The 15,559-nt window shown below is 36.9% G+C and overlaps 1 protein-coding gene across 1 annotated transcript in view; it reads right to left on the reverse strand.

Annotated features, from left to right (window-relative positions):
- The window catches only part of LOC148424156 (inactive dipeptidyl peptidase 10-like), a 66,969-nt gene that overhangs the window by 23,236 nt on the left and 28,174 nt on the right, over window positions 1-15,559 (reverse strand). Inside the window, exons 6-12 of the mRNA XM_088415056.1 lie at window positions 10,617-10,669; window positions 8,592-8,673; window positions 7,490-7,610; window positions 6,096-6,250; window positions 2,461-2,558; window positions 2,200-2,323; window positions 1,936-1,974 (exon numbers count right to left, since the gene is read on the reverse strand). Coding sequence (XP_088271182.1) covers window positions 1,936-1,974; window positions 2,200-2,323; window positions 2,461-2,558; window positions 6,096-6,250; window positions 7,490-7,610; window positions 8,592-8,673; window positions 10,617-10,669 — 672 coding nt within the window. The remainder of the gene's footprint in view (window positions 1-1,935; window positions 1,975-2,199; window positions 2,324-2,460; window positions 2,559-6,095; window positions 6,251-7,489; window positions 7,611-8,591; window positions 8,674-10,616; window positions 10,670-15,559) is intronic.

Consider the following 15,559-nt stretch of genomic DNA (forward strand, 5'->3'; position numbering starts at 1 on the left):
AGTTAAATAACATGAATAAATAACAAATACATAAATATATAAAGGATTCATTTAGTGACGTAACAAGCTCGTTATGGCCATATTCCCTAGCGAGGGTAGCCTAGCCTAGCCTAGCCTTCTTCATATTTCTTGATTAACTCTGGCTTCGTTTCCATTCTAATCATCTTCTTACTTGTCTTTTTAACATCACAAGCAATCTTGGGACCCTTGGCTAACCCATTCAAGTTTGAATTAAACATTAAAATGAACAATAAATATGATAATGTAAGCACTCACACAAGGATCTAGTCTTTAGCATGTCTGCATCTTAGTGACACCGTGACGCTGACCAATAGCAGACAAGCATCTTAGTGACGTGTTGCAGCGCAGACAGTTTGACGCGACCAGAAAATAAGAGCAATTACCTAAAAACGCCTGAAGGAGGAAGCAAAACAACCTAAATACAGCCAAACCCTGAGGTCATGACAGTTGTTGACGTCATAAAGTGGGGAAAAAAAATGCTGTAACAAGGGAACAAAAAAAACGTTGCAGTCCACGTCGTAAAGTGAAAAAAAAAGGCAGGGATTTTGTTAACCGGGGGTCCACTGTACTTTGAAAACATGTCACACCGACTCATAAAAGTGATAAAAGAGTTATCTGCACAAGACATGCATATGACATTTTGTTCAAATATCCATTGCCCCACCCCGCCCGTCAGTACACCCATTAATGCTGTGACGATACAGCCCGGATACTGTACAGCATGTATACTTGTACACTCATGGCAGTGAAACAAAAATCATCAAATCATGTTATCAGCTCTTATTAACTACAGTATTTTCTTGCCAGCGACAAGAACTTGCCATGTAAAATACATGATGTCTGCGAGTGACTATGTTTTTTTTTTTTTCTTTCATGTAGCATAATGACAATCGTGGCCAACATTCCTTTTAATTTTAGGCTCATTAGGCGCTGTTATAATTAAGTGTGACCATTTGATGGGAGTGCTGCTCTCCATAGCTACGAAAGATGTGATCAGCGGGTTGCAATTTCTGATAACGCGCTTGGCACTGAAAGAGTTAATTGAATATGGTTATATTGATAATATTGGTTTCGTCATGTGTTGTTTTCATTAGGGACCAAGATGATGTCCCTTCTGGCTGCCATTAACTGGAGATATCTTTGTGATTATCTTTGTGACTGTGAACCATAAACTTTTGGCATAAACATATTTTTGCAGTATTGACCAGACATTGATAGAAGCTTGCAATAGTGCAGTGCTTCTCAATTACATTTTGCAAAGGTGCCCCAGGAAAGAGAAAACATTTTGCGCCCCGCCCCACTTGCCACGCCAACCATAAATAGTATTATTCTCTATAGAAATAGTATAAGCATACCTAAAACTGTATTCTTTTTAACATTGACACAAACTTTCCACAGCTGTTATCTTCTTTTATTTATTCATTTTCTAAAGCATTTATACAGGTTAAAGGTTTGTCTAAGCAGAAAAAAAACTTGTGCATCAAAGTGCCTGAAAAAAAAAAAAATTAATCTTTATTTTGTCATAATTACACTTCAGATGGCCAAAACAAATCATTTTCCCTGGGGTCATCCGCACCCTAACTGGCATCACCTCACGCCTCCCCCGGGGGGCCCACCCCGCTATTTGAGAAGGACTGCAATAGCATGACTGTCACACACAAGCAGGGCACACTGTTGAAATCACTACTAACTAACTCAGCATAGACCTAACTGTCAGCTACTGTATTCATTAATACCAGGTTATGAAAACAACATTTTCATGTCACCATATTTGCGTAATAACAATCAATTTTACAAACCCTCCCTGTATCTCAGAAGCCATAATAGATGGTAAATGGAGCACAATGCTTTTACACCATACAGTGCTACAGTAAAAAGAAGAAAGAAGAAAAGTGAGTTAAAAAAACTGTTTACCTGTTTGGAAAGCCAGAGCTCAGAATTTTCTTCATGCCTCTGGAAAAAAAAAAAAGAAAAGTATATATACGTTTGTACATTGACTATTGTTAGGTGTGCTGTGGGTATATGGGTAAGGGCCATGGTATCACAGAATACACAGAATGGCCCAGAGAAATAAATCAAACTCCCAAACAAGAACATCAAGGCTTATATTCTAATTATTAGAGGATAAAAACTCATCTTGTCCTCTCACCACACTGTCATTTTGTGGAGTGCACATACCGTGACACATGCTCCCGTAGTGGTGTCACATACAGTCAGAGTGGAGATGTTCTGAGCCCGGTTCAACCATCGAACAGCTGTATGAGTCTTACTGATCCATTTCACCATGGTCACATAATGATCCCTAGGGAAAGAAAGATTATCATATCTTAAGTAATTATGAAAATAGAAATGATTTGCGTAAACACTCTAGTGTTTTAAATAGGGAATTATTCACACGTTGTTATTATCTTCATCTGCGAGAAATGAAGCGATTCTCACCGTAGTTTGAGGCTGTCTGGTGGCATGAGCTCCAGTGTGTGTGTCGGCCCATAAAGATTGACAACAAAAAGCTTCACCAACGGATTTGGTTGGCCAGCCTGCAAGTGAGATAGTCTCAAGGCTTTATCAAATACATTAAATTGTTACCATCGGCCAGTCCACACATGCGGGTGTTACTTTTACAAATTATTGACAAACGTATACATCTCAAGTGTTGAAAATTGCTTGGTCTTTTTGGTGACACGATGTTAAAGGGGCTGAACAGTTGTAATTAAATGTTCTAGAGTTTTAACAATGTTACAATGCCAATAACTCGCCATAAACACCCCAAATGTGTTATTTTCCTTCATTGACCCAACTCATAAAATTGCTTCAATCAGAGCACCAACCCCAATAACCATTAAAAAAATAAATAAAAAAATGCACACTTCACAAGAAATTAAATGTGCCAAAGGAAAGATTTCATCGCAGATATGAATATATTTGTCTGTGAAAAACTTAAAGCACATTATAGCTTTTTTAATGGTTTACCAAACAATTTTTTGGGTCTCTTTACAGTTGATGGGTGTCAAATATACAAACTGGATACAGCCCACGAAGGTTCAACCTGGCACATGAGATGTTTTTCAAATCACCGTAACTCTTGAGCCATTTGTGGCAGCAACATAATTCCAACAGATTTTGAAATCAGAGAAGCGGCGCTTTATGTTGATACCATCTACATTACGGTAGCTGCCACGTGTTCAAGTGTTGGGGAAGGCGCAAGTGGTGTGTTGTAGTGGCGAGAGAGGTTAGAGTCTAACCTACTTATGTGTTCTAAAAAATATATTTTCTGAAGGAATGGAAAATTTAAATTCATTTCATGCAGTTCACGGAAAAATGCCATTTGGGATATGTAGAGACCAAAAAGGAACGGATTTAATTTAATTAATCTTTATTTATTTTTTTGCTTTTCAAAAATATATTTACAGCTTACTCATGCTTTTGGCTAGGACTAGGCCGATGCACATTGCAAAAATATTGTTTTTAGTTATATAGCATGAATTTACCCACCTGGCCCGCTTTAGAATAGATTTTGCTCAATGCAGCTCCTGAGCTAAAATGACTTCACCACCCCTGATTGTACAAGGTTTCGGCTTGATATCAGAGATAACCATATGTTTATGAAACAATGCTTAACTACCAGTAAATACATTTTCAATTGCAATCCAAAACAACAGACATTTCCTCTCAGTGTTACCCTCTTGTAAAATGTATGAAATCACAGTGTCAAAAGAAGTCTTCCTTTAGGTACTGCTGCTATTTGGTGAGTTCTACGGTCAAAGGAATTCTAGATGTACATCAGGGTGCTACTGAACCCTGGAAGAGAGAGGTGAGGGGGCCTAGGGGCTTGTCAGTGGATAAATGGCATGTTGTCGACTGCATCCTCCAAGAATGATGGTGATTGACAGTTGACAGCTCCAAACTTCCTGCTTTTAACATTGTCTGAGATGAAGTCACTTAAGCTTAGCCTTTTGACCCGAAACCACGGGATTTGGAAAACGTAACATAAATTTGCTATAAGAAGGGGTTCTCAATTAGATTTTGGGTCTCAAAGCACTACCAGATTTTGTTACTTGATGCTCTTCTTTCCAGACCCATCATTGTCCCCTTCAGTAACAATTATGGGATTTATTGTCATTAATAATTTTAGATGTAGCCAATAGCAATATTACTGATCCTGTGGACTTGTAAATGATTCCAGAATCACTGGAAATGTAAAGTAAAAATGTACAAATTAAAGGTCCTAAAAGGGGTCTTTCTCTCTCTCTCTCTCTCTCTCTCTCTCTCTCTCTCTCTGCACTCATCACCAATACACCAGAACCATCTCAAGGCAAACAATATATATATATATATATATATACATATATATATATATATATATATATATATATATATATATATATAGATAGATAGATAGATAGATAGATAGATAGATATGTCTCAGTGGTGGGCTAGCAAGGCCTTCTCTGCATAACCTTACATTATCATAACCATAATAAACTATAATAATTATAATAACTATAATATAATAATATAATATAATTTCATTTTAAATTTATTTTGATTATATATATATATATATATATATATATATATATATATATATATATATATATATATATATATATATATATATATATATATATTACATGTAAAATTATTCTCCAAATTCTTTTCGTGTCATATTATATCCATTTGGTTACGCTCCTTCCAGTGCTGTAGTTTTAGGTTAGAGTTTAGCTTATTAGAATTCAACTTCTGTCGCCAGGCCGTATGACATCTACCTGCAGGAGGGGCCAGTGCATTCGCAATCAATAGTTGTGGGATTCCCGTGCAGTGTGCAAAGACATATTTGCTGTGTGCAAAGGCATATGTGAACGGGCCCATATAGTTTAATAGACAGCTGCAATCGCCAATCGAGTTATACGTTGGCCGTCTAGAAGCCTTACGTTGAATGTGACATGATTGCATGCTCACTGCAGGGAGGCGGTGCTATAGTTATCAACCATGTTTAACGTTGGAAGTCGTGAAATAAAGTTATTAAAAAAAAAAAAAACACGTAGCTCAACCAAGCTAACCGGTTAATCAGCACTAAAGGTGTAGCGTAAAGTTAAGCCAGACATTTAGCAGGAGATTCAAATCTGCTCTTTTTTTTTAAACCACGTTGGCTGAAGAAGATTAAAACAGAAATTGGGCCAACTTTCAGCATTGGTGTCCATGTCAATAGAGAGAATCTATTATTGTAAATGAAACACACAAACTCTACAAGCAAGTCATTGAAGTCTTTCTGAGGAATGAAAGAAAAATAGATTTTGTATTGAAATAAGTGGGCGACCCCTATTTTGGTGAGTCAAGCATTTGATTTATCTATTTTTTCATTTTTAATATGTTTTCATAATTTTATTTTGTTCATATTCAATTAGTGGTAAAGAAATAAAATGATGGACTTATCTTAAAGTGCGATTTTAATTTAGCCTACAATCTTGTTAAAGCTTGCCTGCTCTTGGTGTCACGTTTAGTCTAGGATTTTTCTATTGTGGGCTTATTTTGTGGAGTTTGTTATTTTGCTTTTGGGTTCATGTTGTGTTTTTCCCTCGTGTCTGTCGTGTAATTTATGTTACCTGTCATCAGTGTGTTCCAGACCTGGTGTCTCCTCTAATCAGCTTCCCCCACCTCTCGTTGCATCCAGCTGTTTCGTGTTTGCGTAATTATTTGCCTGTTTATTGAAGGCCCAGTTTAGTTACAGTTAGTTGTGGGGTCATTGTCTAATCTTTATGTGCAGCACTTGTGCCAGTTCCGCAAATTCCCTGCCGTTGTTCCCCCTCTGAGTTTGGTTTTGATTTCTGTTGTTTCTTTTGATCCGGCTCTGAAAAATGAAGAAGAGACTAGTATGCTCACACTCACTGGTTCCTCACTTTTGGTGCTTCCCTGTGATGGCACCACATTTCCGTCCTAATTGCAATATTGATTTTATGCATTAGTTATGTGGTTTGTAAGTTTGGTTCCGCTTTATTTTTGTGATTGCAGCGTTTTGTGTTTACCGTAATACGTTTGCTTTTTGGAAATCAGTGAATAGAATTTGCAAGCCTTACCTTGGGGTATGGATACTGTTTTCCTTTTGGGTATGTCATGCCGGTGAATCGAGGCAAAGCCATGCTAGGCACCTGACTGTCATTAAGCACAAGGAAGGCCAATCTCTCTCCATCCGGAGACCACCAGTGTGCCACATGCGTCTGGAGGATCTCCTCTGAAGGAAAAGAAACATAAATGTACTCTTCCAATTTTACATGCATTTTCATCATGCTGTTGCATCAGTGCACGCTTTCCTTAACTGATTTTATTGCTACTCTCTTTTTTCTCAAGATAAAAAAACTGCTCGACAACTTTAAAAGTACTATCAGTCAGCACCTAATTAAGCTTGTTTGTTTAATTAAACCGAGCCTCATCACAAAGGGTGAGTCACTATAGTATAAATGAAACAAGGTATTACTTTAACCGCTGTCTTTTTCCCAGAATCTTATGCCATTCTAAGGACAGTGGTCAAGGCCTCCAACGGTAGAAAATACTCTTTCAAATAGTTGGTGTATAAATCCACTCCTGCTTGTCAGGCATAGAAATTAAATCCTGGTTTCAAACGATGGAAAAACAATTGCTGGTAACTGACATACCCCATTAAAATATATATTAATAAATGCAAAAATTACAATCCAAAACAGCAAATATACATACAAAGTATGATCTTGAATGTGTGTTCATTCAAATCAAACTTATCTTTCATTATCATTGTCTGACTTTGAATCTTTTAATACCACGTATACAAACAGGTAAAAAGGTGCAAGTGACTACACTTGCAGGCAACATGAAACAGAGCTGGGAGAACATTTGTGGTTGAATGCTAGCAAAAATGCAATTTTAAAGCTCCTGTATGATCTAAGGACTGACTTGGAAGCAGTCACAAGAAGGTATCATGCCATTACCACCTATATAAAAATGCATGATCTCTTTTTGCATTTTTTAGTGTCTGGGCCATTTGATTTCAGTCCAGATATGTGCAATGCGGCCCCAAACATGCTAGACTGGACCCCGGCCCAAGTTTCAATTCTGAATTGCTGCAAAGGGCTACTTTGGCACATTGAGTGACTTTTTGAGTAAAGTTCCATCACATCGCTCAATGTACCCTAATTGGTTGTACAAGATATATGACAAACAAATCAAGAATTGCCACAGCTGCATTTTAAGAAAACGCATGGAACTTTCTTTCCTTGTCAGGGTTTCAAGGTCGATAACGATCCATCGTTCAACTTCAAAGTCACTCACTGACAATAGTTGCCTGCTATAACAACATAATCACAACATAGCACCATGTCAATGCATGGAAACACTGAACCCAAAAGCCACTGCATTGGAAAAGTCTAAAATGCATTAATATTACTGATAACCGCTTGTTAAATATGAACAAATTAAAACCAGGAGAATTGTCCATTACCTTCATAAAGCCAGTCTGCAATCCCATTAAATATGATCCCTTCCTTCCCTGAGGATGTCAGCCTAAGAGAGTTACTCTTGACATCAGACTGATAGTAAATGTTATTTTCAAATATATAGATCTGAAAGTACAAAAAGCATTGACAAAACAATTTAATAAATTACAATCATTCAAAGGAACATTAGAGGCATTTGTTACTTAGTTCGGGGTGGCTGTTTGACAGTCTCCCGATTCGATTTTATTCCGATTTTTTTTTTCAATTTTGATTCAGAACCGATTCAAAACGATTTTTGATTCAAAATGATTTGACAACCTTTCTGACTCAATGTATAAATGTGCATCATTATAATCTACCCCAGCCTGCTTTCCAAACAGATGACAAATTAAGATTAGAAAGTTTTATTTTAATATCGTTATTACTTCACTCCTTGATATGTATTGGCTTTTATAGATGAATAAGATTATTTATTTAGATATTTGCAGTTAGTAATGTTTAATGCATGCATTCACCTGTTTTCTGTCTGAATTTGAAATGTCTGACTGCATTTGAATGCATCACGTACTTATCATCTCCCGCTGATGCTGGGGACTTGTGTCATATCGTAAAATGACAGCGTAACTGCCTAGTGATTTCTCATGTCCTTAATCAGCGATTGAACATTATTATTATTATTGAGCTGGTAGCAACCACTGCCGTAAAGTCCAATTTAAAAATACTGTAATTCCTCCAAAAAAAGATGCACCCTTAATTTTGGGGTCAAATTCATGGGGTCAAAAAACAGAATGAATCTCATTTTTTAGAACGTTTTAGCAGTGCACATCTGATATAGTTACACAGAACCTGACACAAGTTGATTTTTTTTTTTTAAATACAAAATCAATGTTTGAAAAATGTATATGGATTCCGAATCCTAGTATGTAAATGAGTATCTTAATTCTTATATGAATCGATACTTTTTGGCACACCACTACTCAGGTTAAATGTTTAATTATACAGTAGTTCCGCTTATCAAAACATTTTGATATGATGCATGCAAACAACATGTAAAAATGATTTGGAATAAAATACAAAAGCTATAAAAGATAGTTTATGTCTTCTGACCAATTGTTGGCCTTGCACTCCCCAGGCAGCATACTGTAGGACTGAGTTAACCACTTCTGGCGGGTCAAGCTCCCAAACTTCCCTGCAATAAAATTATAAAAAAGACAACAATCAGAATACAATTAACATATATAATGTTGTATTGTCAAGCCTATACAGCACTTGCTTTAGAATAGTTAAGGATGGCAAATGATAATTTCCTCTTGTATGTATGATGCGCTTTCACAAAATCAGGCTTATGTCTCAGGAAAGCAATCATTGATATAGTCAAATTCTACACTCAATCCTCTTTAAAATTATATCAATGGTGATAACTCAAAATTCAAGGTTACACCAATTTGAATATTGCTAAGTGGAAATGCCTAGGGGGCACGATTAAAGCTTTGACACATCTATCTGTCAAATGTCCAAACTAGTACCTTAGAAAAAAGATATTGACCCAAAACTTTCAGGAAACGTTAAAAGACCACTGGGGAATAAAGTCTATATTTTTCATGCCTGTGATTTGAACACTTTACAGGGGCCATAACACGATATTCAAGTATTTTCCACAGTGCAATATGTGTGATTTAATTTCTTATTGAATTTGAGTTTTATGGTACCCATCCTTCTAATCAAGAAGGAAAAGTACTCATTTGCTCTTACCGTGAAGCTGCCGCGCCATCTTGCACCTCAAGTGGTGGGCCATGCAACATGCAGCCTCCATCCTGTCCGCTCGTCCTCATGACCCTCACGGTTCATTAAGACTACACCAACAGCATGAATAACGGGGCCAAAAACATTAAAATGCATGACATTAAAATTCAAAGTGGCGTCGCTATACCGCGCTCACTAACACGCATTCCTTCTATCAAATCTGTCCCCGTAGGAACCCAATATTCATAAAAATAGTTCCGTCCGTGGGTGAATTATTTACTACTAGTGCTAATTGTGTGCTGCCACACATTTTGGTCATTTCAGCATTTTCTACAGTAAAAAGTTTTAGCTAATAAATGCCTATCGCGGCCTCAGTGCATCGCAGATTTTTTTTTCATTAAAAAAAAAGCTATGTTGTTGATGGACGTGCTAAGAAGGTTTCTTGCATGCCAGACAGACGAGGTACAGTAATTATAAACGGACACTCCTTGGACATCCATCTACTGCAGTACACATATTTACTTACATCTTAAATGATTAAACCTTAGACAGTAAATGCAAGTTTTAGTGGCCATGGTCTGACGGAGAGCCATGTCATGTCAGCGGCAAAGTCCAACTACAATGAAGGCTGTAGAAAACATGACTAAAAATCGCAGTTTATACTTGAAATCCCAAATTTATTACAAAAGAAATTTAGGTAAGAGATTTCCAACAGCACGGAGAAGCCGCTTTCCTCCTCCCAAGAGCCTGTGTGTTTTTTGATCGACAACGGCAGAAAGCCCAGCGAATGAGCGCAGCGACCCGAATTTTCGCGTTCGGTGCACGTACCATTCGGTTCATATGTCTGTGCTGGATCTTTGTTTGATATTACATACATAGTGAGAAGGATGATGTGGTTTTCAGAGCAGCCCCCCCCCCCCCCCCCCCCCCCCACACACACACACACACACACACACACACACCGGTCTGCAATATAAAGGCGTTGACCGGTACGTGGTGATCAAAAGGTTGGGGACCACTGTTTTAAAACAAGCATTTCCAAACCTGGTTCTCAAGGGCCATTATCCTGTATGTTTTTGGATATTTCCGTCCTCCAGAGCACATGATTCAAATGATCAGCGAGCTGATAGAGTTCAACTTGACAACATTCAAAGTCTGTCAATTTTTGACCTACTTCTAAGTATTATATACAATTTTAATAGGGACTTAGGTATAGCACTAGATTCTATCGATATTGAGATGTTTTGAATTTGGGAGATAAATCTGATTTTGTGAAAATGCATCACATTTTTATAGAGGGAAAAAAATCCACATTACATACATATACTGCTGTGAAACAAGTTTGCAAACAGGATTGCTATTGTGATTGCAACTAACAGTGACAATTACCTTGTGTGAATATTGTAAATGCTGTAGGAAGCCATGTAGGAATGTCTGTAAACCTGGAGCAAAATAAACAGAGAGAGTAGAGGATTAAAAGAGGACTGTCAAACATATAAATACAAAAAGCAGCAGTGCCACAGATAATGACATCTTGATAAAAAATGGAAAGGAAAAAGGCATCAAACAGACTGCTTGCTGCTCATAGTGATAGAATCTGTAGACAATGCAATTTGCACGGGTGACAGCTGTGATACGATTGCATCTTGCGAAAGTCATTGTTGTGTGCTTTGCCTTTGGACAACCTGTGCCTGACATCATAATATACCACCATGGTTGGTGAGGGAGACAGCACACAGTCCATATTTCATCACAAAAAAATGACAATACAATCCAAAGCCAAGGAAATCATTGTATCGACATACTATAGGACATGACTGTTTCAAAAACATTAAATTATTAATTAATTATTAATTAGCTATTAGTCAGCAATTGTAGAAACATTTCCCAATGACATCAGTTTTAGTTAATTCCACAGACCAAATTGTTACCGTCAGAAAACCTTTATAGTCCAAACCCCAATTGCAATTAAGTTGGGACAGTGTGTAAAACGAGTGTCAAACTCATATTTGCTGCGGGCCATTTTGTAGCTTCATCTTCCCTGATTGGACCAATATGATGAGGAAACCAAAACAATTTAGAATCATCTCATAATATGATAAATAAACACAACAAATTAATGGCGTAGTAGTATTGAAGTCAGAAGTAAAGCATACGACTGTTGAAGGTACTGTAACAAAACAAAACAAAAAATCTTATTATATATTGTAAAATAATATTATATATTCTCATCTTGATTATTGAATATACATGACAAGTTCAAATTTGGGAACTAGGTTTAGCAAGGGTCATGGAAATTGACATGATTTGCTTTTGCGGACCACAAAAAACTTATATGGCATGCCAGATTTGGCCCCACGGTCTTGATATGTAAATAATACTATCTTGTGTGAATTGTTTTCAATCTATATATAATTGAATACACTCCAAAGATAATATTTTAATTGTTATGAACCTTAGATTTTATTTATTTATTCATTCATTCATTCATTGCAAATATTTTCTCATTTTCTAATTGATGCCCGGACCACCATTCAATAAAAACAGACACAGGAGCACCAAAAAGACCGGAATGCAAAGAACAAAAATACCTGCTTGAAACATTTCACAGCAGATTATCTTAAAATCACAGATGATTGTCACAAATATGTGTAAAAGGAGCATCCCCTTAATGATCATTTTCTATGAGTAAATAGTGCAACTGTTTAAGAACAGTGTTACATCATTGATAATGCATAATATCAGAAAATTCTGAGGATCTGAGAAATCTCTACGCATAGCATTAACCATAAATAAATGTGACCTTTGACCCCTCTGACGGGGCTACTTTAAAAACTGACATCATTGGCTTGTTGCTAAACAGTTTATCACAACCTCAAGAAATGTGAGTTAAATTCAAAAAATACTTTTGTCGACTATCGGGTTTGATACTTGACAACACGCCATCTCTGCAAGTTGCTCGTATCCCTTAATGCATCACAGCAGGAGCAACTCCAAATTTAACCGAAATCTGACAACATGAGGTCATCCAGAGTATTTCAAGTTTCAATAAATTAATATTAACTGAGACAAACAAGGGTAGCCACACAAAGTGAAGCTGCTTGGCAAATTATTATGCCCATGCATGCCCAGACAAAAACCCAGACTAACAACAATTTTATCCATCATAGAATAATAATTTCATCACACTGCACTGCACTGTAATACTATCAGTTTCAGAGAAGACCATTTATTTTGGTCCCTGAAAGAATGTCTTCACATAAAAATGTTTTTATTTGAAAAAAAGTGAGTGTGTGCATCTCTGTATGTGTGCTCTTTGTTTTTGCAAATGGTGGGGACCCAATTCCAGGCTTCACTGTCTATGTGGAGACCTCTTGTACTTGTGGGGACCATTTTGGCGGACATAACTTAGCATTACATTAGCATTATGTTTTGCTGAAACATGGTGGACATAACTTAGCATTACGTTTTGCTGATGGCAGTGACACTCATGACACACAAAAAAATTGGAATATTTTACTTGATACAAAGGAGAGTAAGACAATGCATTACAATGCATTTTTAACCTGAAAATTGAGGGGTTTTTTTCCCCAAATTTGCTCAAAACATCGCTGGATCAGAAAGTCTGGAACAAAACGTTTATTTTCTGTTATTAGTAGCTACTACAACAAAGATGATGACAGGCTGAATATGGACAACAAGTACACAAGACGGACATATGTCTATTACTTTCAGTTTGTGAGAGTTGAAGACAAGAAGAATGTTATGGTTACAAGCACGTAAAGAGCCATCCACTTCGCCAAATAGCACCTGTAATTTGACAAACTGTTTAAAGCGGAGACATAGTAACTTGAAAAGAAAACATGCGGAGGATTGAGAGTGGGGATAAAACAAAGCAATAAGTAAAAAAAGTAATAATGACAAGGTAAGCTAACACGAATTTTCGCTGCACAATGGCCATAGTCTATAAATAGTTGTGGTCAATGTGTATCAAGATGAAGCATACAGACGCTCACGTTAAACACAATAACGATGACATAGGCTAGCTGCTAACGTTAGCCCCACTGAAACCATTTATTTTTTAAATGTCTGGCCCTAACCTCACTGACTGAACTTGATTTTGCATATTAACATTGAAAGTGTGAAATGCACATTGTTTCTGCTTTAAGCATAAACAATGCATCACTATGCTGTCAAGGTAAGTAATAAAGGGATTAAAATACAAAAAGTGATTCTGTATCTTGTCACGTCTTTACAATACAACACAGTTTAAATGATTTGTACTTTTTTTTTTGCATTTGTTCTTTTTGGGCTCAAGCCAACCTTCCACTGGATGTGTAATGTGCGTAATGAGATACATTTAGATGGGCAAATCCATATTTCCAGTTATGTTGGTGAGAGTATTATACTGTAAAAGTAATTAAATCGTAGTGTAATATATATAAATGTAATAATACTAATATAATGTAATGCAGTGCCTTACATTTCAGTCATACTAACTAGCAAGGTTAACTATGCGCGCGCCTCCTTTCGTATTTTTTTATTATCTCCTGCTTGGTTTCTATTGTCATCATCCTCTTACTTCTTCCTTTACCGCCACTAGCAATTTTAGAAGCCATGTCTAACAGATAAAGTTTGCAAAGTCTTCACAACACACCGACCAGCTGTGCCATCAAGCTAGATGAAAGCTTCGGCCAATAACATATCGGCATTTCTGTGATTGACGTGACGCCGGCCAATAGCATATCCGCATCTCCGAGACTGAGACCGTGACTGTGACCTTAATCGACCAATAGCATATCGGCATCTGCGTGACTGACACCGTGACTGAGACCTTAATCGACCAATAGCATATAGGCATCTCCGTGACTGAGACCGTGACCTTATAAGACCAATAGCATATCGTCGTTTCCGTGACATGCGAGAAAAGTTTTTTTTTGTTGATGCAGCAAAGCGAAAAAAATAGTGCGGACACACTGACCGGCATGTTGGATTGTTCGTAAGACAAAAGGTTTGTGCGTAAGAGGGGGACAAAAAATGTCGCGGTCCACGTTCGTAAGATGAAAAATTCGTAAAACAGGGAGTTCGTAAACCGGGGGCCCACTGTACCTTGAAATGATAGTAATAAGCAATAAATCATGCATTTTGAAGTAACTTGCCCAACACTGGATAATGGTGCAGCTCTTACAGCTACTGTTCTTTTTATTTTCACCACTTTCCACAAACTGACATAGAGCATGCATACACAGTACAGTATTCATTTTGCAGCTTCTTCCCTAACCTCCAAATTCTTTTTTAGATTGTAGCACACTTTCAAATCCTTGCATACACTTTGTGGTCCCTTTTCTTTTTTGCATAATAGCAAGACAAAATAAAGATCTCTTCCTCTAAGTAATTTCCTCCGCAAATAAGATGTTCCTTCTTAATACAAAAGGTGTGTACAATTTTTCCAAAGACAAAACAACATGACCAGATGAAAAGCTGTTGATGAAAGATGAAATGCATTTTGCATTTTGTGGTGAGGAGGGACAGTGCTCAGGCGTTGTTCCTTCTCTTTGTGAGATGTGGCCAACGAGTGTCTGTGAGTTGTGTTTTCTTCAATTGAATGTTGTCATTTATGCTCATATGCGCAAAATTAGTCATTTGTTGGTCCAACTTGTGACTGTAGATAACATTCTAGCACAGGGGGTCACCAACCCTTTTGAAACCAAGAGCTACTTCTTTGGTACTGAGTAATACCAAGGGCTACCAGTTTATGTGAAGACCCTGATCATGCTATTGATTTCTCAAAATAATTAAGAAAAAGCTGTAGTATAGATGTAAACCAAGGCCAATATGTAATGTACATTATCTGTCATATAGTATATGTATAATTGTTAGTAAAATTCCTAGAAAATCACAATGTCCTATCACTTCTAAACTATCACCTCATGTGATGCGCAGGGGCTACCCAGTGCCCAGGGGCACCATGTTGTTGACCCCTGTGCAAGCCACTGTAACATTGGATCATTGATAAAAAGTATATATTTGTGTTCATTTATGTTTAGTTTATGTTAAATTGTGAAAGTATTGATGACTCGATTGATGACTTAAATAAAGCAACCAATTCAACCAGTTTAATATATTTTTAAAAATGTAATCATTTTGAAATTTGTCAAAATGTGTTTTGTGTCTACAATTGCTTGCCAACAATGCGATGAAGCCAACAAAGCTAAACCGACATTTTATTTTATTTTATAATGTTGTTTTTGACTAAATATTTGGCAGCAACCTTTTTGGAGGAAATTGATCCGGTTTGTTATAAGGAGGCGTGTATTTTGCAATTTTTATTT

The sequence above is a fragment of the Hippichthys cyanospilos genome, chromosome 5 (genome assembly GCF_059441005.1).
Source record: "Hippichthys cyanospilos isolate Australia breed blue-spotted pipefish chromosome 5, RoL_Hcya_1.0, whole genome shotgun sequence".
NCBI classification, from domain to species: Eukaryota; Metazoa; Chordata; class Actinopteri; order Syngnathiformes; family Syngnathidae; genus Hippichthys; species Hippichthys cyanospilos.